At 42.3% G+C, this 21,340-nt stretch overlaps 1 protein-coding gene across 2 annotated transcripts in view; it reads right to left on the minus strand.

The window, feature by feature from the left end:
* Nucleotides 1-17,156: 17,156 nt before the first annotated feature.
* Nucleotides 17,157-21,340, minus strand: part of plod2 (procollagen-lysine, 2-oxoglutarate 5-dioxygenase 2) — a 68,750-nt gene continuing 64,566 nt past the window's right edge. For both annotated transcript variants that reach the window (XM_017705215.2, XM_017705205.2), the window contains 3 exons: nucleotides 20,453-20,599; nucleotides 19,815-19,940; nucleotides 17,157-18,419 (listed from right to left, as the gene is read on the minus strand). In XM_017705215.2, coding sequence (XP_017560704.1) covers nucleotides 18,264-18,419; nucleotides 19,815-19,940; nucleotides 20,453-20,599 — 429 coding nt within the window. In that variant the 3' untranslated portion in view covers nucleotides 17,157-18,263. The remainder of the gene's footprint in view (nucleotides 18,420-19,814; nucleotides 19,941-20,452; nucleotides 20,600-21,340) is intronic.

Raw genomic sequence — 21,340 nt, forward strand, 5'->3', positions numbered from 1 at the left:
TTAACACTAAATTTAACATTACTACATTTTTAAACACTCAAATTTGTAGTAACATTAATGATCCTGAAGAATTTTGAAATTTAGTAAAGTATCTATCTATCTATCTATCTATCTATCTATCTATCTATCTATCTATTCTACCGAGTCAAGAGAAAAAACACAATGAAATGTGTGTGTTGCTTTGAGTCGCCCTGTAAAGCCTAAAATAATTTAAAAGTCATTCGGTCGGATTTTGTGAGTTTTTCCAGACCAAATCTTACATATTAACATCACATGCACAGACATAAAAAGTAGGTCAATGTTTAGATCTCAAATGACTTATTATCGGAACGTCGCCGGTTCGATCCCCTAAGCCAACAAAACATGACTGAGGTGCCTTTGAGCAAAGCACCTAACCCCAACTGGGCGCTGCGGACAGGGCTGCCCACCGCTCCAGGCAAGTGTGCTTATTGCCCCCTAGTGTGTGTCTTCACTAGTGTGTATGTGGTGTTTCACTGAAAGGATGGGTTAGATTGTGGTGGTGAAATTTCCCTACTGTGGGACTAATAAGAGTCACTTAATCTAATTAATTAATCTAATCTAATTCACTCATATCGTTGGAAGATACATCCTTCTTCAAGTTTTGACCGAGTTCTCTTTGAATTCTCTTTCAATGTGCTCCCAATTGTCAGATTCATCCACTTGGGGAAGGAGTTTGAAACACAACCCATGTTATGAAGTGTTCTTTTGCATGTTTTGTGCAATTACACATTTCCACCACAGAGGTCTCCAAATCCCCAAAACTCACAAAGTGTAACTTTAAGAAGAATATTGCACTACGAGACAATTAAAGAATGAGAAAAAAACACTATTTTTCCCATTTATGTGCATCCTTTATCCTCTACTTTACGTTGTGTGTTTTTCTTATAATTAAAAAAGGAAATGTTATTAAAATGATATTAGAATGCTCATATATTCTGGGTTAAACCTATGATCATAATCCCTGGGTATGTCGTGGTAGGTTAGAAAAGATCCCTAAATCATATGTGCTGTGCTCTATCACTATGATGGCTCCTCACTCCACCCTCATCTCTTGCCTCTAAATCTTCTCCTCTGAGATCCATTATATCTCAGACGCTTCCTAAAGAGGGAGACTAAACTTAAGCAGCAGGGGTCAGTGCTAGGTCAAGGTCAACTGCTCTCTAAAGCGATATAAATATGAGTCTGCAGTTGAGGAATGTGAGGGACATTGTTTGAATTTTGGGTCTAAACACACACAGTGACGGTTCTAGGGGGGGCTGAGGGGGGCCAGTGCCCCTCTCACAACAGGCTTGGACCCCCCTATGGCCCCCCTAAATTAGGGGTGAATCTCCTCAACTTCTGTGAACACACGGCGACAAAGTGGCACAATAATGTAAAAACTCATTTTCCAGTCCGACCCTTTGAGGCGGCAGACCAAGTTTCCCTGGTGGGGCAGACAGCATTTTACCAGCTAAATGTTTCTAAAAAGAGAAGCAAAGAAGAACTAAAGGCAAGTCAGATGTTTTGTCAAAACTGTTTATATAATCGTCCTTTGTTAGTTATAATTGGGATAAAGTTTTTGAGAATGTGTTGCATATTAAGTCGTTTATATACAAAGCTGTGTGTTTAATGTTCAGCTATCTTAGCTCAGTTAGATAGATACTTTAATGATCCCAAAGGAAATTAAGGCTAAGCTAACACAGCAGTCCCTTCGTAGTGGTGGCTTAACACTTGTTTCTGCTCTGTAGTTATTTTCAAAATAAAGAGGAAAAATTATTTTGCACTTCTTTCAAAAAAGAAAGAAACTTGTGCAGAAAGTCAGAAAGAGCCAGAGGATTCAGGTGACGGAAGAGCCAAGGTGACTGCACATAGTGAGCAGGAAGAATGGTCAGTTGGAGAAACTGGCTCAGAGGGTAAAGACACAGAGCAGGGAGAATGGTCAGCTGGAGAAACTGGCTCAGAGGGTGAAGACATGTTAGAGCAGGGAGAATGGTCAGCTGGAGAAACCGGCTCAGAGAGGGAAGACACATTAGAGAACGGAGAATGGTCAGATGGAGAAACTGGCTCAGAGAGGGAAGACGTATTAGAGCACGGAGAATGGTCAGCTGGAGAAACCGGCTCAGAGGGTGAAGACACGTTAGAGCAGGGAGAATGGTCAGCTGGAGAAACCGGCTCAGAGGGTGAAGACACACTAGAGCAGGGAGAATGGTCAGCTGGAGAAACCGGCTCAGAGGGTGAAGACACGTTAGAGCAGGGAGAATGGTCAGCTGGAGAAACCGGCTCAGAGGGTGAAGACATGGTAGAGCAGGGAGAATGGTCAGCTGGAGAAACCGGCTCAGAGGGTGAAGACACACTAGAGCAGGGAGAATGGTCAGCTGGAGAAACCGGCTCAGAGGGTGAAGACACACTAGAGCAGGGAGAATGGTCACCTGGAGAAACCGGCTCAGAGGGTGAAGACACAGAGCAGGGAGAATGGTCAGCTGGAGAAACCGGCTCAGAGGGTGAAGACACACTAGAGCAGGGAGAATGGTCAGCAATAGAAACCGGCTCAGAGGGTAAAGACACAGAGCAGGGAGAATGGTCAGCTGGCGAAACCGGCTCAGAGGGTGAAGACATGGTAGAGCAGGGAGAATGGTCAGCTGGAGAAACCGGCTCAGAGGGTGAAGACACACTAGAGCAGGGAGAATGGTCAGCTATAGAAACCGGCTCAGAGGGTAAAGACACAGAGCAGGGAGAATGGTCAGCTGGAGAAACCGGCTCAGAGGGTGAAGACACAGAGCAGGGAGAATGGAGACAGATGAACATGACAAGAGTGAGGCTGAGTGTGAAGCCAGAGAAAAGAACCATTTGTTTCCACAAGCACAGCACCATCAGGGTTGTGATGTCAGAAAGCTCTACGTGAGTCAGTGTATCTGTTGGGCATCTGTAAATGTGTGCAGGTTTGTGGTTGGTTAGAAGTTGTTACGGCGTTACATTAAATCTCAGTGGTGTTACTCAAACAGGTTTTTTCTAAATATTAGCTTGTTTTTGTTTTGATTTTATTTGTTTACTGCAGATATCAGCAAATGTAGAGATGATACACCAGTGCAGCCAATGTTGAGAATATACCCAAGGACTCTGACGGGAGACACAAGGAGTTTCAAGGCAGCCAATTGAATATGAAACAGAAAAAGAATGAATAACATTGTAAAGCATTGAAGGGTGATTTTTGTTAATCTGTTAGTATAAGACATGAGAAAATAATCTGTAAGAATACTGTTGAATGGTATTGAAAGCATACATTTGTTTCTTAATGCCTGCAAAGCACCATAAGCTAGAAAGAAAGTGTTTGATGGAGTTGAGGTCAGGGCTCTGTGAGGGCCAGTCAAGTTCTTCCACACCAAATTCACCCAGTCATGCCTTTATGGACCTTGCTTTGTGCTGGAACAGAAAAGGCTCTTCCCACAAAGTTGGAAGCATATCATTGTTTTGGTCTGCTGAATCATTAAGATTTCATTTCACTTCATATCAAAAGGGGTCTCAGCCAGCCCCATAGCATTATCCCTTCTCCACCAAACTTTAGAGTTAACACAATGCAATCAGCCACAGATGGCATCCTTTACACTCCCAAAGATTAACACCAACTAAACTTAAAAGTAACAGCTTGAAATATAAATTTCTATAGTCAGTTTTTCAAAAGTTTATTGCTCATCTTAGTCGGTCGTGTTCTATTAAATCATTTTCTTGTGCTTACCTAGACTTTGAACAATGGTTTGCCAGTTCAACTAAAAAAATAAAAAATAAAAAAATAAACATTTGTGGTAACACACAGCAGAACTACTTAAGAATAGTTCATTTAGAGTATTTATTTAGGTTGAAAAACACTGTCATTTTTAAAAGGATTAACTGATGAACCATTTTATGGTGTCCTTGTCAATCGACAAACACTACACTAGCCATTTAAAAAGGCATTGTCTGAAATACCCCCTTAAGGCTATTTATTCAGTGACTTCATGGACTAAAATACAAACTGACTAAATTTTAGAATTGTGAAACAAACATTTGGACCTGGACCCTGGCCATTTAAAGGCTTGAAGTAAAATCCAACAGATTTTTCTGTGGGGGAAAAAAATCTGCATAATTCAATGATTACGGTTTAAACAGTCATTCAGAACAGCTTGAAGTGAAATATTCATTTCTGAAGAAAGAAACAAGTCAGAATTGTTCAAAGTGGTGGTAATAGTGACCAGATGTCTGAAGAGTTTAATGCAGGGGTGTCCAATCTAATCTGCAAGGGGGCTGTGTGGGTGCAGGACCTTACAGGAGCTCATCCAGTTGTTTGACTTGAGGCTAATTATTAAGGCAAGTGGATTCAGGTGTACGTTTGCTTTCTTGAAGTTCAATTCAATTCAAGTTTATTTGTATAGCGCTATTTACAACAATGTAGTCACAAAGCAGCTTTACAGAAGTTTGAAAACATACAGTTATAACATATAATCCCCCCAGTGAGCAAGCCAGAGGTGATGGTGGCAAGGAAAAACCAGAACCAGAGGAAGAAACCCTGGGAGGAACCAAGACTCACAAGGGTAGATCCGTCCTCCTCTGGTCAAACAGTGTTTACAATTTAATAAGCTAAATACCAAATAAAAGCTGAGAGAATCTCTGTATGAAGTCTGGATGGTAAAGCTTTAGAAACTGCACTGGTAGAGGCAGTCTCTGACTGAGGCAGTCTCTGACTGAGTCTTTATGAAAAGTGGGAGGGAGCTGAAACGGTCCCATCCTATCTCAATGCTGGTACTTCTGGATGGCACGGTGATGTAATTCAGGGTGTTGTAGTTGGCACAAATGAACAGCAAAGCGGGTTGGTGATGGTGAAGAGGAGGCCCTGATGGTCAGTCTGCCAACAGCGTTCAGCAGGATGGGAGGGCAGTCATTATCTCACTAAGAATAAAGAGACAAAATTAGTTCTGCTCACGAGTATAACTGTAATAAATGTGATTTCCCCCAGAGTGTGTCTGGTGACTCCGGCAGATCTAACTATAACACCATAAATTAAAAGGACAGAACCAGAAGGTAACAGATATGAGAGAACCCTGAGACACTGGGATCCCCCACTCCACCGTCAACAAACCTGTGTGATGGAGTGAACTGGTGGGTCAACAGCACCAACATCTCAGTTTACCATAAGCCTCTATGCCTATGAACCCCTGGATCTCCTGCCTTTATCTAAAGGGGAAGGCTAATTATCAAAAGCTAAACTAAACAAATATGTTTTCAGTCTAGACTTAAAGGTTGAGACTGTGTCAGAGTCCCGAACATTAACTGGGAGATTATTCCACAATTTGGGGGCTTTGCAAGAAAAAGCTTTTCCACCCATTGAAGTCTTCATGAATTTTAGGAACCAGTAGAAAACCAGCATCCTGTGATCTGACTAAGCGAGGCAGTTCATAATGGGAAATAAGATCTTGCAGGTACTCCGGTGAGAGACCATGAAGGGCTTTATATGTCAATAAGAGAATTTTATAGTCAATACAGAATTTGATAGGAAACCAAAACTGGGCTGACGTGATCAGATTTCCTGGTTTTAGTGAGAACTCTAGCTGCAGCATTCTGGACTAAGTGAAGTTTATTTAGGTTCCTGTTGGAGCGTCCTGACAACAAGGCATTACAGTACTCTAGCCTTGAAGTTGTAAAGGCATGTACCAATTTTTCAGTGTCATGTAGGGATAACACATTTCTTAACTTTGAAATGTTTCGGAGGTGAAGAAACGCTGTCCTTGTAATATTACCTATGGGTTGATTAAACGTTAGATCTGAATCAATCGTCACACCAAGATTTTTAGCTACTGAACCAGGTATTACAGAGAAGTCTGCAATTTATTCCAGGCAGCCTTTGGACCAAGAAGGAGAACTTCTGTTTTAGTTGGGTTTAAAAGAAGAAAATTCTGCAGCATCCAGTTTTTTATATCTTTTACACAATCTTCTATTTTATTTAATCTGGATATATCATCTGGTTTGGCTGATATGTACAGCTGTGTATCATCAGCATAGCAGTGGAAACTAATTCCATGTCTATTTATAACGAAGCCTAATGGTAACATGTATGAATGTAATGTGAATAACAGAGGACCTAAAACAGAACCTTGTAGAACTCCATATTTCACTTTTGTATAATTAGATGATACATTATTTAATTGTATGAACTGAAACCGGTCAGTGAGGTAGGATGTGAACCAGGATAACACTATTCCTCTAATTCCAACCATGTTTTGTAGTGTGTCTAAGAGAATAGAGTGATCTATAGTGTCAAAAGCTGCACTCAGAGGCAAGAAGATCATTTATCTTAACTAGAGCCGTCTCTGTGCTATGGTGGAGCCTAAAACCAGATTGGCAATTTTCATATATGTTGTTCTTATGATAGGAACAGAGTTGCTGGGCTACAGCTTTTTCCAAAACCTTAGAAATAAATGATAAGTTGGAAATGGGTCTGTAGCTTGACAATTCGCTGGGGTCAAGTTTTGGCTTCTTTATCAAAGGTTTAATCACTGCTAGTTTGAATGATTTGGGCACATGACCTAGGCTAAGAGAAGAATTAATTATTGTTAAAATGGGTTTAATTATAGCTGGTAGTACTTGTTTAAATAAGTTTGTTGGAATGATGTCAATTGAAAGTTGCAACTACATTTGCCCTTTACAGCTAAGACTGGACACCCCGGTTTAATTCCTCTAAAAGGGTTATGAATAAAATGCTGCCTGATGTCTGAGACATTAGTGTTGACATCAGGTTTTGGCCTCAAGCTTTTATAAAACACACTCGTGGTGGAGAGGCAGACAAAATATTTTCAGACATGTGTAGGTTCCCTGGTGGTTTTGGATAGTAAATAAAATGTCTATATTTGTGTTGTAGACATTACGACTCCTGGTTCCTGTCAGCACCACTGTAAGGAAATCAGAGTGTGTATGTTTCTCTACAATGAAGCATTTCACATCAAAGCACCCAGGCTGACTTTGTTTACACCTCAACCACTGAATTATGACAAAACCTCCCCTTTAAACTGTGATGCTCTGTAGAAAAGCAGTGGTAACCATTATAAAGTGATGGAAACACTGAAGATCTCCTGCAGTTTAAATGAAGGCCGAGAGCACAGTTAGCTGTGCTGTAATGTGCTCTGTCTGAGAATGGTGAGCAGTCACACAGTGCAGCTCCTGTGCCTGCTGTGTGTGCCAGCGTGTACGGCTGGGCTGCGGGTGCCAGGTCAGATGGCTGGCACCGTTCTCCAGGCGCTTCCTTTAATCATGGCTGCTGCTAAATGCTGGGCTCCACCCGGATGCCACAGTAAACAGGGTGGCCACATACCATGGCTGCCCTCAGGCCATGCAGTCTCTTCCATAGAATTTCATGTAGTGCGTGTGTGTGTGTGTGTGTGTGAGTTTATACACATTTACAGCACATACTGTCCTGACAGGACCAACAAAGTGTCCCACCTTTGTAAACTACTTTGTATCATCTTTCATTTGTTTAAAACTGAAAGCTCTAAACTGGTTCTTTTTGGTTACTGTGGTTAAGCTTAGCTTTAGATTTAGAACTGGTTAGATCATTTGACAATTCCATTTTGCTGCTGGCCAAATGATGATGAAACATCCTCTACAGTAAACGCGGCACACAAGCCCCTAATCAAACTTACATTCTCATACCACTGACCTACATACACTGGAGGATCCTCTGCAGCTGCGTGTGTAGAGAAATAAAGCAGTGACGGGGAAAAACACTGCTAACAAAAGAAGCTCAGTGACAAGAATCAGTGTCTTATACCAGCAGATGAAAAACCAAGAAGTTGTTCCTTGATGAAATATTTGGAATGACATATTGTCATTGTCAGAACAAAATCTTTACCTCTAATCTCTATTTTTGTTGGGGTTTTTTTCTCCACATAACTTAAAATGTTAGCTGCTGTTTACACTGTGTAAATATTAAAGAAATAGAAATGATCCAAAATTACATAGAATTGTCGCTGCTGTCAAGAAGAAAATCTCATATCTCCATTTTTGTTGTTTTTCAGTTTGAGATAATTTGAAAATACCTGTTGCCTTTTATACTGTGTGTAAATTGCATGAAGAATGGACCAAAGGAAATGGCCCAAAGTGGCTTGGAAAAAAGTCTGGCTCCATTGACTTACATCAAAAGTAAAGTAGGATTTTTGCTTTTGTTCCGACAACAGCAACGCATTTTATCAGCTCCTCTGACTACATAGGTGCACTTTATAGTTCTAGCCCCCTTTGAAACTGTTCTTCAGTGGTCAGGACCCCCAGTGCTGCTGGAGTTTTTAAACACCTCATTGTCACTGCTGGACTGAGAATAGCCCACCAACCAAAAATATCCAGCCAATAACATCCTGTGGGCAGCGTCCTGTGACCACTGATGAAGGACTTGAGGATGACCAACACAAACTGTGCAGCAGCAGATGAGCTGTCGTCTCTGACTTTACATCTACAAGGTGGACCGACAAAGTAGGTGTGTCTAATAGAGTGGACAGTGAGTGGACAGTGTTTAAAAACTAAAAATGTAGTTCAGGATTTTGTCATTTTAAAATTCATGAATCTTTTTATGCATTTGAAGATTGAAATCACAGGTTTGAGATGCTGTGACCCAAAATATGCGTCACAGAAAACATCAAACTCACTGCATACAAATGTGTTTTGACACTAATTAAATATTTTCTGTTCTTCATGCCAAAAATGTGAATCCACAAATCTGATTGCAAGACCTAAACATATATTGCCCTAAATATCTGGATTCTAATTTTATTAATTCATTTAGTATTTAATTGCAATTATAATGGACAATATTAGCCACCATATGATGCTTTGCCAGATTTACATTGATTTTTTTTTCACATTCCAGAAAGATCAGAAATGTTTGCTGAACAAGCTGTAAGAATCTCAGCAGCGCTGCTGCAGTCAAAACAATTCTACCAATCACACACACACACACACACGTCCTGACACTGAACTGCTGGGAGGCTGAATAGTATGTGTGGTCATGGCTTAAGTGAGTGTCACACAGTAAGTAATCACTATCTGTCACTGGACACCCGGCAGTTAGAGGGACACTTCTGTTCACTTTAAATGTTGTATATTACATCCTTCACCAAGTTTGCCTTCCAGCCTCTGGCCTTAAATGCTTCACTGCATGTAAAACACCCTATATACACCGCAAGAGGCCACTTCAACTTTACTAACATGCTGCAGCTACTATCCGTGGCCTATCATTGGATTTTGGGCCTCATGTGGAACATTTGAGGGTGAAAAAAACCTGAATTGGGCCCTGTGGCCTGATATGACTTTACATTTCTCTAACTCTCCTCTGAGCGATCTTTGAGAGTTGAGGGTACAGCTTTCCCCTCTCCACTCCGTTTGATAAGTCATGCTTTGCAGAGCTGTTAGCTTATTAGCCCTGCAGGTTTCCTGTGCTGCTGGACGGCATCAATGTCACCTTTCAGAGGCCCAGGGCGGGTGGGGGATCGGCTGGCCACAAAGACACTTTTCTGCAGCTAGGTGCTGTGTGCCCGCTGCTGACCCACAGCCCTTCCCCCTTTTCCCCCGTACTTCTCAGCAGCTTCTCAAACACGTAGACGTGGGCGGAAAAAGCTGGGAGAACGTGCAGCTGGTCAGGGAGCACTTCGGAAAAAAAAAAAAAGGCAACACAGGGGGAAGAAATCTCTGAGGGAGTCTCTGCTGGTGTTAGACAGATGACACTTCCAGTTCAAGATCAAGTATTACTTTATTGTCTGTTGTCAAGGAAATTTTATCTTGTGCCACAAGCTCCAGCATTCAACACGCAAAAAGCTGATTCATATTACGGAATTTTTATGGTCAATTCCAAATTTCTTTACAGTCAAATTGGCCTTTTGATAATCTGAACCTATTAAACCCACGATCACATTTCCAATATTTTCTATTAGCCAAAGTCACAACATAAACAGCATTATTTACTTTCTGGCTGTGATAGAGGTTGGTGAACACATTACGGTGACTGCTCTTATCCTTGAGCTAGACTTCTCAGCTGCCGCTGCTCTTCCAAACATGCCATGTTATGGAGACCTGTAATCCATTTGACCAGATGCTGTTTCCATCATCAAGTATATTTTCCTGTCAAGATGGCTGCAGCAGATTCAGCCAGTGAGAACATTGAAGCTGGTCCATTAGTGGGTTGTCACTACTGCACTGACCAGCAGGCCTCAGAGTCCACTGATCTGCCAGCCTACACTGTAGAACCAGTGCCACTCAGAGCCCTGAAAAGATGGTTCCATGGTCTCCCAGCTCGACTTAGATCCTCAGAGAGCACTAATAAGCCAGCGCTTAGCTCCACAGTGCTGCCGAGTATCCCAGAGGGCAGCTTCACAGTGCCTCGGAGGGCACCACCAGCTCCACAGCTCCACTAAGGGTCCTGGAGGGCACAGTCAAGCCAACGCTCTGCTCCACTGTGCTGCCCAGTATATATCCTGCCTACAACTTCTTCAATGCATGATATAACTAGCCAGCACTGAGGCCTTGATCATTTGCTTGTCAGCAGTCCTGTGTGTGCCACTGTAGGAAGGCTTTTAGGTGCAGATTATGCACACAGTTGCTATATGTATAGTATATGTATGTGTTTGTGTGTGTATATATATATATATATATATATATATATATATATATATATATATATATATATATATATATACACACTATATATTCTATCATCTGGAACCAGTCTGCCCATTCTCCTCTGACCTCTCACATCAACAAGGCATTTTCATTCACACAACTGACCGCTCACTGGATATTTCCCTCTTTTTTGGACCGTTCTCTGTAAACCCTAGAGATGGTTGTGTGTGAAAATCCCAGTAGATCAGCAGTTTCTGAAATACTCAGACCAGCCCGTCTGGCGCCAACAACCACGCCACGTTCAAAGTCACTTAAATCCCCTTTCTTCCCCATTCTGATGCTCGGTCTGCACTTCAGCAAGTTGTCTTGACAGCCTCTACATGCCTGAATGCATTGAGTTACAGTGTGATTGGCTGATTTGTGTTAGCTATTTGTGTGAACACTTTACCTAAGGTGTACCTAATAAAGTGTCCTTTGAGTGTATATGTAGTGCGCATGCACAGGACTGCTACAGTAGCTCCCATTCTTGTTTTTTGTTTTTCTTTTTAGCTTTTATTTATCTTTCTAATATTTTATTTATTTGACAAGGCAACTTAGTGAAGCTGTGCCCTCTCGAAACATGCTAGTAGAGAGAGTCTTGGTTTGGTTTTTAGTCATGAAAGGGCTTCTCTCACTCTTCTGGTCCACTGCTGCGCAGCAACGTGGCCACTTTGTTTACATCCAGGACCAGCTGATCACACTGAAACCAGCCGGCACGGCAACCAGGACAACTAACATCCCCGAAGAGCTTTGGAGATGGATGCAAAGGGGATACAGAGGAGAAACAAAACAGTGCACGGGGAAAGCGAGGGAGAGGCGATGGAGGCTTATGGAGAAGAGGGAATATAAAATCACGTCTCCCCTCTGTCATCATAGGCAACGTGAGATCACTGGCTAATAAAATGGATGAGCTAACAGCACCAGCCAGGAGTCAGAGGGAGTACCAGGAGTGTAGTGTAATGTGCTTTTCGGACACATGGCTACACCAGGACATTCCACATGACGTTTCCATCGATGGCTTTCAGACTATTTGGGCCGACCAGGGCTGCACCGAGATTGGTAAGCGCAAAGGAGGAGGGCTCTCTGTGCTAGTTAATAACTGCTGGTGTAACCCTGGTCACATTACCATCAAGGAACATGCCTGTTGCCCAGACATTGAGCTGTTGGCTGTTATTGCTGTTGGCCATATTATTTACTCTGTGTTCTCCCACATTATTATCTTGGCTGTTTACGTCCCCCCCTCTGCCAACCCAACGTCGGCATGTGGCATCATTTATTCAACTATAGCGTGTCTCCAAACTCAACACCCGAGTGCCTTTATCGCCATATCGGGTGACTTTAACCACCTCACTATGGCCAAGGCACTACCAAACTTCACCCAATATGTGGACTTTCCCACCAGAGAGGAAAGAACACTGGACCTGCTGTATGCTAATGTTAAGGACGCATACAGCTGCTCCCTGCTCCCCCTCTCTGGGTAGGTCAGACCACAACTTGGTGCACCCTCAGTCCCTGGTACATGCTGCTGATGAAGAGTCAGCCTGTGACCACATGGACATGGACTGCAGGACTGCTTTGAGGCTACTGATTGGCCGGCACTCTGTGAGCAGCACGGAGAGGACATTGACGGGCTTACAGAGTGTATCATGGATTACATTAACTTCTGTGTGGACTCCACTGTCCCAACCAGGACTGTTAAATGCTACCCAAACAACAAGCCATGGGTAACAAAGGACATTAATGCTCTTCTTAACAACAAGAAGAGGGCCTTCAGAGCTGTAGACAGGGAGGAAGTGAGAACAATCTAGAAGGAACTGAACTATCAGGGAGGTTAAGAATATATGTAGGAGAACAAAATGAGGGAGGTTTGGAGTGGAATGAGGACCATCACCAGCTTCAGGTCCAGTGATAACAGAGGAGTAGAGGGCAGTGTGGATGGGGCCAACATGCTAAATCTGTTCTTTAACAGATTTGACACTGCAGGCTCTGTCCTCCCCTGTCCTGACTCGTCTGCTGCCAGTCCTCTGCAGCCCACTCCACTCACCCTCCTGATAGCCTGCCCCCCTCCTGTGACTGTCCATCTCACACCTCCACCCCACCCCATCCATCACCTCTACAGTGAGTCTCACTGCTGACCAGGTGAGAAGACAACTGAAGAGACTCCACACAAACAAGGTTGCAGGCCTTGATGGGGTCCCCACCAGGGTGCTTAAAGCCTGTACCACCCAGCTTTGTGGAGTACTGCAACATGTCTTCAACTTGAGCCTGAATCTCCAGAGGGTCCCTATGATGTGGAAGGCGTCTGCATTGTTCCCGTACCGAAGACGCCATGACCCAGTGATGCCAAGGACTACAGGCCAGTGGCACTGATGTCCCACGCCATAAAGACCATGGAGAAACTGGTGATGGACCTGAGGAAGGACAAGGCACCAGTGACCCCTGTGTCCATCAGGGGGGTCAGTGTGGACATGGTGGATGATTACAAATATCTGAGTGCGTATATTGACAATAATCTGGACTGGGCTAAGAACACTGACGCCCTCTACAGGAAGGGCCAAAGTCGTCCCTGTTTTCTGTGGCGCCTGAGGTCCTTCAACATCTGCCGGACTATGCTCAGGATCTTCTATGAGTCTGTGGTGGCGAGTGCTATCCTCTATGCTGTTGCATGCTGGGGAAGCAGGCTGAGGGTGGCAGGCGCCTATAGACTCAGCAAACTGATCCGCAAGGCCAGTGATGTTGTGGGTGTGGAGCACGACTTGCTGATGGCAGTGTTGGAGAGGAGGATGCTGTCTAAGCTGCAGGCCATTATGGACAATGGCTCCCACCCACTCTACAACACGGTGATGAGACACAGGACTTCATCCATCCATTTTCTAAGCCGCTTCTCCCTCAGGGTCCCACAGGACTCATTCTATTGAAATGCACCACAGAGCACCATAGGAAGTTATTCTTACCTGTAGCCATTAACTCCACCCTCAATATACAATAACTCAGAGGAGCTGAACTGCTTTATATTTTATGTTTCATATATATTATTACAGCCACTGCCACTTACTGTATTTGTAAGAATTTAATCATGTACATATCGCAAATTTCTCTTTTTTGTCTTAAATAATCCATCCATCCATCCATCCATCCATCCATCGTCATCCGCTTATCCGGGTCCGGGTCACAGGAGCAACAGCCTAAGCAAAGAGGCCCAGGACTCCCTCTCCCCCACCACCTCCTCCAGCTCTTCCGGAGGGATATCGAGGCGTTCGCAAGACAGTTGAGAGGTATAATCGCTCCAACATGTCCTGGGTCTTCCCCGGGGTCTCCTCCCCGTCAGACATGTCTGGAACCCCTCCCTAAGAAGGCGTCCAGAGGCCATCCTTAACATACCAGTCTTAAATAGTAAAAGTGTTTATTCTTTTAAATAAAGGGTTGCAACTGTAACAACTGCAATTTCCCTCTGGGATCAATCAAGTATTCTGATTCTGATTTGTGTTTGCCTACCATATAGTGGCCCTAAAAGGTATTTGAACACTTGTTCCATACTTAAAATGCAATAAGTACACTGTGTTAGGAAACTGTGCCATTTATTTTAAACAGACTTTACCCTGCTGAAAGAACCACTTCGGCAGGTTGGCTTTCAAAATGCCTTTGTACCTGTTTTAAGTTCATGATCTCATCAACGAACACAAGCTCAACTCCACCACTGCAAGAAAAGCCCCAGATGCTGACATTCCCATCTGTCTGGATGCAGTCTGGATGAAATTTGCTCTCCACACAAAGAGTCTACCATCAGTCTGTTTTTAATGAAACAAACATCACAATGCTAAACGTTTGATGAAATGACCTACAGAACCTCATTAAAGTTTACCAATGGTGAAAGTGTCCAAATACTTTTCAGAGCCACTGTGTGTGTGTGTACACATGTACACAATCCTTTTCTTTATCAGTTAAGCAGTGATGCAGAAAACAGCTCTGTGAATAAGTAATCTGCGGTGTCTGAGAAAGGCTGATATGACAAATGAGCAAGCATGACTTCATCTATGTTTCTCGTAAATGGATCCAGATTCGTGGGAAATGTACAGTTTATTTGCCTCCACCCCCTCAAGACTTTCAAATCACCCTTTCCATAGAAAATGAACCCCAGATAGCACATCAATCTCACGCAGAAGAATGTCTTGCTGCATATGTTGCTGGATATTAAACAGCAACAGTTGGGGAAAGAGCTCTCTTGAGTATCTCAGTCAAATACAGGCCCCTCCAAAAATACAATGACTGTTTTTCTGACTTTCCCCAAGGAGCTCCATTCATCTTCATCAATCTAAGAGGCACAAAGGCCTAGCTTGTGTAAGACTGAGTGGTCTGGAATGTGCATGTTGCATAAAGCATGTTTGAATGAGTGTTATCGCAGGAAATGGATCTATCAGTCAGCAGCATTAATGGGTCTGTCCTGCAGAAGAATGTGAACCAACACGGAACCAAACATTTTCATGATGGAAGTTCACAGAAGCTGCCTTGACCTCCATACTACTGCTGCTGACAAATTACTCTGGCGCTACCAAGCTGAATTTATTTTCTGATTCTAATGTATTTATTGAAAATGAATATATTAACATTAATATCTATATTCACTGGGCACTTTATTAGAAACCTCTGACCCGTGTCTCCGTTCCCTGGATTAGAAACCCTTGTCCCGTGTCTCTGTTCCCTGGATTAGAAACCCTTGTCCTGTGTCTCTGAGCACTGGAATAGAAACCCTTGTCCGTATCTCTGAGCACTGGATTAAAAACCCTTGTCCCGTGTCTCTGAGCACTGGATTAAAAACCCTTGTCCTGTGTCTACGTTCTCTGGATTAAAAACCCTTGTCCCGTGTCTCTGTTCCCTGGATCAAAAACCCTTGTCCTGTGTCTCTGAGCACTGGAATAGAAACCCTTGTCCTGTGTCTCCGTTCCCTGGATCAAAAACCCTTGTCCCGTGTCTCTGAGCACTGGATTAAAAACCCTTGTTCTGTGTCTCCGATCCCTGGATTAAAAACCCTTGTCCTGTGTCTCCGTTCCCTGGATCAAAAACCCTTGTCCTGTGTCTCTGAGCACTGGAATAGAAACCCTTGTCCGTATCTCTGAGCACTGGATTAAAAACCCTTGTCCCGTGTCTCTGAGCACTGGAATAGAAACCCTTGTCCTGTGCCTCCGTTTACCCTTGACCTGACGTCCATCAAAATGCAAGTCACCAAAGCTCTGGTGCCCCTTTTATCAGCCTCTTTTCACATATTTTCTTATAGTCAGAGGATTTAAAGTGGTCTACACATGATTTCTTATTTAAGGTATTTCTGCTCTCTTAGCTTCAAAAAACTGCAATGCATGATGAATTTCTGATGTATTCAACTAAACCAGCTCTACTTTATTTATTTAGGATATTTTCCATATATTAACAATCAGTATTCTATCTAAGGGTAAATTTATGTAACGCTGTTTGCCCGAATGCTAAAACTAGAAACAATATTAATGTAACAAAAAACTTTTTGAGTTAGTAAAATGGACAATGCAGCTAGATTTAAAGTAATTAACAGCCATCCAGAATCCCGTTAAACAGCGCTGTGTACTGGCTGCAGTTATTTTGATGACAGCAGGCCAGCCTCTATTGGCAGACACACAGCTGGTGCACATGCCAACTTGAGCTTTTTCATCCACAGTTATCTGCAAAGTAAACCGATTTGAGTGAGGATTAAAATGAAAAACACTTCATTTTTAAAATATCTTTTATTATGTTTTTCAACAGTTTCAAAATAAGTTAAAACAGATGGACCTGGCTGAGGCTCAAAGTTTATTCACAAGCAACAACTTTCAGTGAAAGTAAAACATCCGACATCTCCAAAATGTTTGATTCAGGAACTGAGGCTGTGGCAGGCATCATGCCGCCTTGTGTTTTACAGTAAAACACTTTAGGCCAGTTTCTGGGCACATGTTAAGCCTAGACCAAGACCAAAAGTGGAGACTCATGATTGTGAAAGAATCATGGATTTATCAAAAATATAAGTTGCCAATGGGATTTGCTCCAAAATTTAGCTCATGTTATGTCCAGAAAACCAGCCTTTCAAGTAATAATTTGACTTCATCAAACTTCATTCAACCAGAATTCAAATGAAATCCTGTGGTCATTTCTGTTTCTTGATGTGCAAAGATAAAAATATATATTTATATACTGCCCAAAAGTCAGAGACCATTTCATTTCCAGTCAAAACAGCCAATAATTACAAGGTATTTATTTTTCAGGAGAACTTAGATGACAATCCACTTGCCTAAGGAGGAAATGAGTGTAAATACAGGAGAAGTTTTTGAAATTTGAGTTTCTAAAGATAAAAACAATAGATACAGCTATAACATACAGAAAAAAGGAACCTTTAACAACCATGCAAGATCTGGTAGACCATCAAACATGTCCCCATCAGATAAACAGCACTTAAAGCTTTCATCTCTGAGAGAGAGGAGAACATCAAGCTGCTTCAGATCTGAAAACATCCACAGGTGTTACTGTCCATCCTTCCACTGTGAGAAGACCACTCAGCGCTATAGGTCTGAAAGGATGTGTAGCTGTTCAAGAAGAACCTCACTGAGAAAAGGAGATAAACACAGAAGTGGAGGTGTTCGCAGAACAATGGACTGACCACCCCAAAGTCCAGACGGGGGCGTTATGATGGTGTACAGGTCTTGCAAACTTAGGAATTTAGGACTTTCTCTGCACCTTTATCATTTTTGAATCAACTTCAGTTTTGGAAACTCCATCCATCCATCCATCCATCCATTTTCTAAGCTGCTTCTCCCTCAGGGAGCCTATCCCAGCGGTCATCGGGTGGAAGGCAGGATACACCCTGGACAGGTCGCCAGTCCATCGCAGGGCAGACAGACACAATTTTTCAATTATTTTTCATTGACTCTCCATTTACTTACTTAAGTGGATAAGCTTATCTTTCTCCAGAAAAATGAATAGCTTAACGCCTTATCGCGCTTAATGGCCATTTTGTTGGCCGTTTGATACATCAAGGATGGGTGGCTTTGCACTTTTGCACAGTACTGTATTTTTCTTGGGTAGAAACAAACAACAAAAACGTTTGTCATTACAAAAAAAAAAAATAAAATCTCAGGATATCACACTAAAACAGCACCGTTGTGTACTACACCTGCAGGTGTTTTCTCTTCTGCACAATCAATATGACAATAGATTGAATAGACTTTATGGTTTGACCTGATTGTATTGATAATACAGTGGAGAAAATCTTTCCCTGCAGTGTTGATTTTCCAAAGCATATAATGCTAATTACTGTAGCTGTTTGTTCTTAGGTATGTATGTATGTATGTATGTATGTATGTGTGTGCAGGAGTGTATGTGATTGACTTGTGTGCATGTGGGTACGAAACTCCCCCACAAACCTTTTGTGACCATCCATTGAACTCGTTTTCCCTTCGCGCAGTAGTAAAAGCCACAAAAGACACAAACCAAAAACACTGACTCGAAACAAACAAAAAGTCAACAAAACAAACAGCACAGAACACACACACGCACACATGTACACACACAGAATGTAACACTTTCCTAGCCAAAGAGGGAAGTTAAGGGTCGACGAAAGACACTGCGATGTAACGTGTGCCGTTGGTGGTGGGTAGTCCTTCATGAAGGTGGGTTAGCCGTCCTGGATGCATGAAACTCCAGCCTTTCCTTGGTGACTCTATAGAGCAGTTATACCTGTGGAATCGACAGCCTCCACCCTAGAAAAACACAAAGAAACATTACTACAATATCTCTAGTGTTGATATCAGATTGTCCCATTTGTAACTTGCTAAGCTATAATTCTTGACTTGCAAAGTCTTTTTGTTCATGTGCTTTGTAGTCAGAAACAGAGGACATCATGAAGTTGTGCATGTTTGGGAAAACTGACAGTATTTTTCAGCTTTCAGTACCGGATAAAGTGCAAAAGAAACATTCGGCGAACGACGACTGCAAATACGATCTCAACTGACTAAAATCTTTAGCCTGGGTAATGGCAAAAAGGTCATTTTAGCATAGCGAAGGATGTTCTCGGTGGTGCTCTAACCTGTTTGGTAGTTGAGCCTATGAGATAAATGTAGTGCTAACTTGAGTTAGTTCATCTGATCTACTTTTATTTCTCCCCAAACATTTCCCCCCCGATTCTAAAAAGTCAGGGGGCCCTTCTAGGCCTTCAGAGAAGAAGTAATGCCTGAGAACTGAGAAGCACTCCACATAATGTTCGGTTCAATTTTATTTACTTATTGTAAATATTGTGAACATTTCATAGTAAGACAAATGTAATTTCATTGTTTTCCACATTTTGGTTGTAAATAAATAGGGTTCAAATCTTGGAATCAACCAGTTAGGATTTGATTTATAATGGGGCCAATTTTGAGAGAAATGATGTAACTGGAGGCCTTCTTGAAGTCCTAAACGTGTTACTGTGACTAGGAGTTGTAGTTTAACCATGCTTCAGTCAGTTGTTAAGAACAGAGAACACTGATGGCAGCTCTATGCTGGGACTCCTTACTAAAAGAGGCACTGTGAAAGAGCAACATTCAAGGTCAAATGTGTGTTAATATCCGTTTCAAGCTTTAAATAAAACATGGAATATCTATTACAAGCTTCAAATGTCAATGTCTGACATAGATTAAATTAAAACTAAAATGAATGTACACCACTGTTAGATCAGCACTAACATACCATTAGAAATCCCATAGGTGCACTAGCTGAACACAGCTTTCTTGAACAGGTGCTTTTCTCTGATTTTTTGACCACATTTTTGACATTTATGGCTAGAACTGAAGGATAAGTTGTAATCACAGTTCACCACTGGTAAAAATGGAGACCACACAAAATCAGAGAGTACAGACGTAAGAACACATCTGTGACTACGGTTAAGTTGTATTTAGACAAATAATGAATGACATACCACTGACCATTTTTAAGTGACCAGTCACTAGCCAAAAGTCATTATCAAACTTGTTATTGAAGTTTCCCCTTGTAATTATGATTTGAATAGACATCCATTTGTTTTATTCTTTCAGTTTTACTCTGATTGCAGACAAAGACGGCATCTGTTTAGCGATTTTCATTAGGCATGACAGAAAGTTGAAAAGCCATCCTGCGCTTGCCTGGAAATCTGTTCCTTTTTGATTCAGCGCTATGTTGATGGTGAACGTGGATGAGTCATGGTGAGGCCTCAGGTAGGCCTGTCTGGAAGGAGTGTACTTCACCACAAAGTTCATGACAGCATAGCCCTGTAACATACAGAAGAAAGCAAACATCAGTGCCTGACATTTGAAGTCTCTAATGGCTGCTAGACTTGCTGCTGCATGGAGAGTGAACCATGCGTGTGAGCTCTGGAGGAATTCTCCATTCACAGGCACATTCCGACAAGGAAAGGTTCCTGTGCAAACAGCAGCTCTGAAACGCAATGGCCGTCTTTATTTGTTCCTTTCTGAAATTTACTGTTTTCTTAATTCGTGGCTCCAAAATAACAGCGGGCTAGCTGTGCTTATTGTAGCCCACATTCCATGAGTCAAATCAAGCGAAGAGCTCACAGAGCTTATCCAGCAAGCAAACAAAGCACAGTGGAGAGCTAGTGAGAGAGGGTTTATGGCTGCTAAATCTGACAGACTGGCCTTTTAAACCCATGGCGGCAGCACAGACATGATTTCACACAGCACCATTCCTTATTGCTTTTACTAGCAGACTTGGAAGCAACGGCCACAGAGCCTTCCAGAACCCAGCCCGAAAGGGCCCGGCGTACCTTGGTGTAATATCCGGAGAAAACCTTCAGAGTGACAGGTGAGATGAACTCTCGGAGGAAGTGCAGCCACTCCTTGTCGTAATCGATCTGTCTCATGTGGATATCGTCGGTGGGGACGCTCTCATAGCCGCCAGTGATGCGTTTGTCCTGTAGAGGGAAACATTCCCAATGTGTAAGAGGTCTGTCCCTGTTGCAGGAGCTCCGATTCTACGGCTTGTCCACTAACACACCCTCTCAATTCCAACTCTAACATAACTCAAACTATTCACTATGGCTACTCAAGGGTTTCGAGGCATCTTCACCACGACGTCTGCTCCTCTTTTTAAATTTTGTTTAATTATTTCTCACTCCTGCCCTGCGATGGACTGGCGAATTATCCAGGGTGTAGCCTGCCTTCTGTCCAACGACTGCTGGGAAATGCTCCATCACCCTCCCATGACCCAGAAGGATAAGTGGTTTAGAAAATGTGTGTGTGTGTGTGTGTGTGTGTGTGTGTGTGTGTGTGTGTGTGTGTGTGTGTGTGTGTGTGTGCATGCATATTACACTGCAACAAGTGGAAATTCTGTTTAAGTTTCCCGCAGGTTCAGACTTCTAATACAGTATCATAACATAGAAATTAATTGTAATCAATGTAATTACAGAAGTCTTAAAAAAAATGTAATAAGCCTAATATTTTAGGGGTTAATCAGTATTATTTTTATGCCCTGCATTTATGGCTGTATGTAAAAGGACACAAGCTCTGCAAGGGAAACACTTAAATATGACACTTTTGCATTTGTGAGATATCAGTATAAAGGTAATGAAAAAAAAAAAAAAACTGTAAGAAGAATTTTAACCTAATTCTGTTTTTGTTGATTTTAAGATATTGGTTAAAAAACAAACAAATAA

This window comes from Pygocentrus nattereri, chromosome 3 (assembly GCF_015220715.1).
Source record: "Pygocentrus nattereri isolate fPygNat1 chromosome 3, fPygNat1.pri, whole genome shotgun sequence".
NCBI lineage: Eukaryota > Metazoa > Chordata > Actinopteri > Characiformes > Serrasalmidae > Pygocentrus > Pygocentrus nattereri.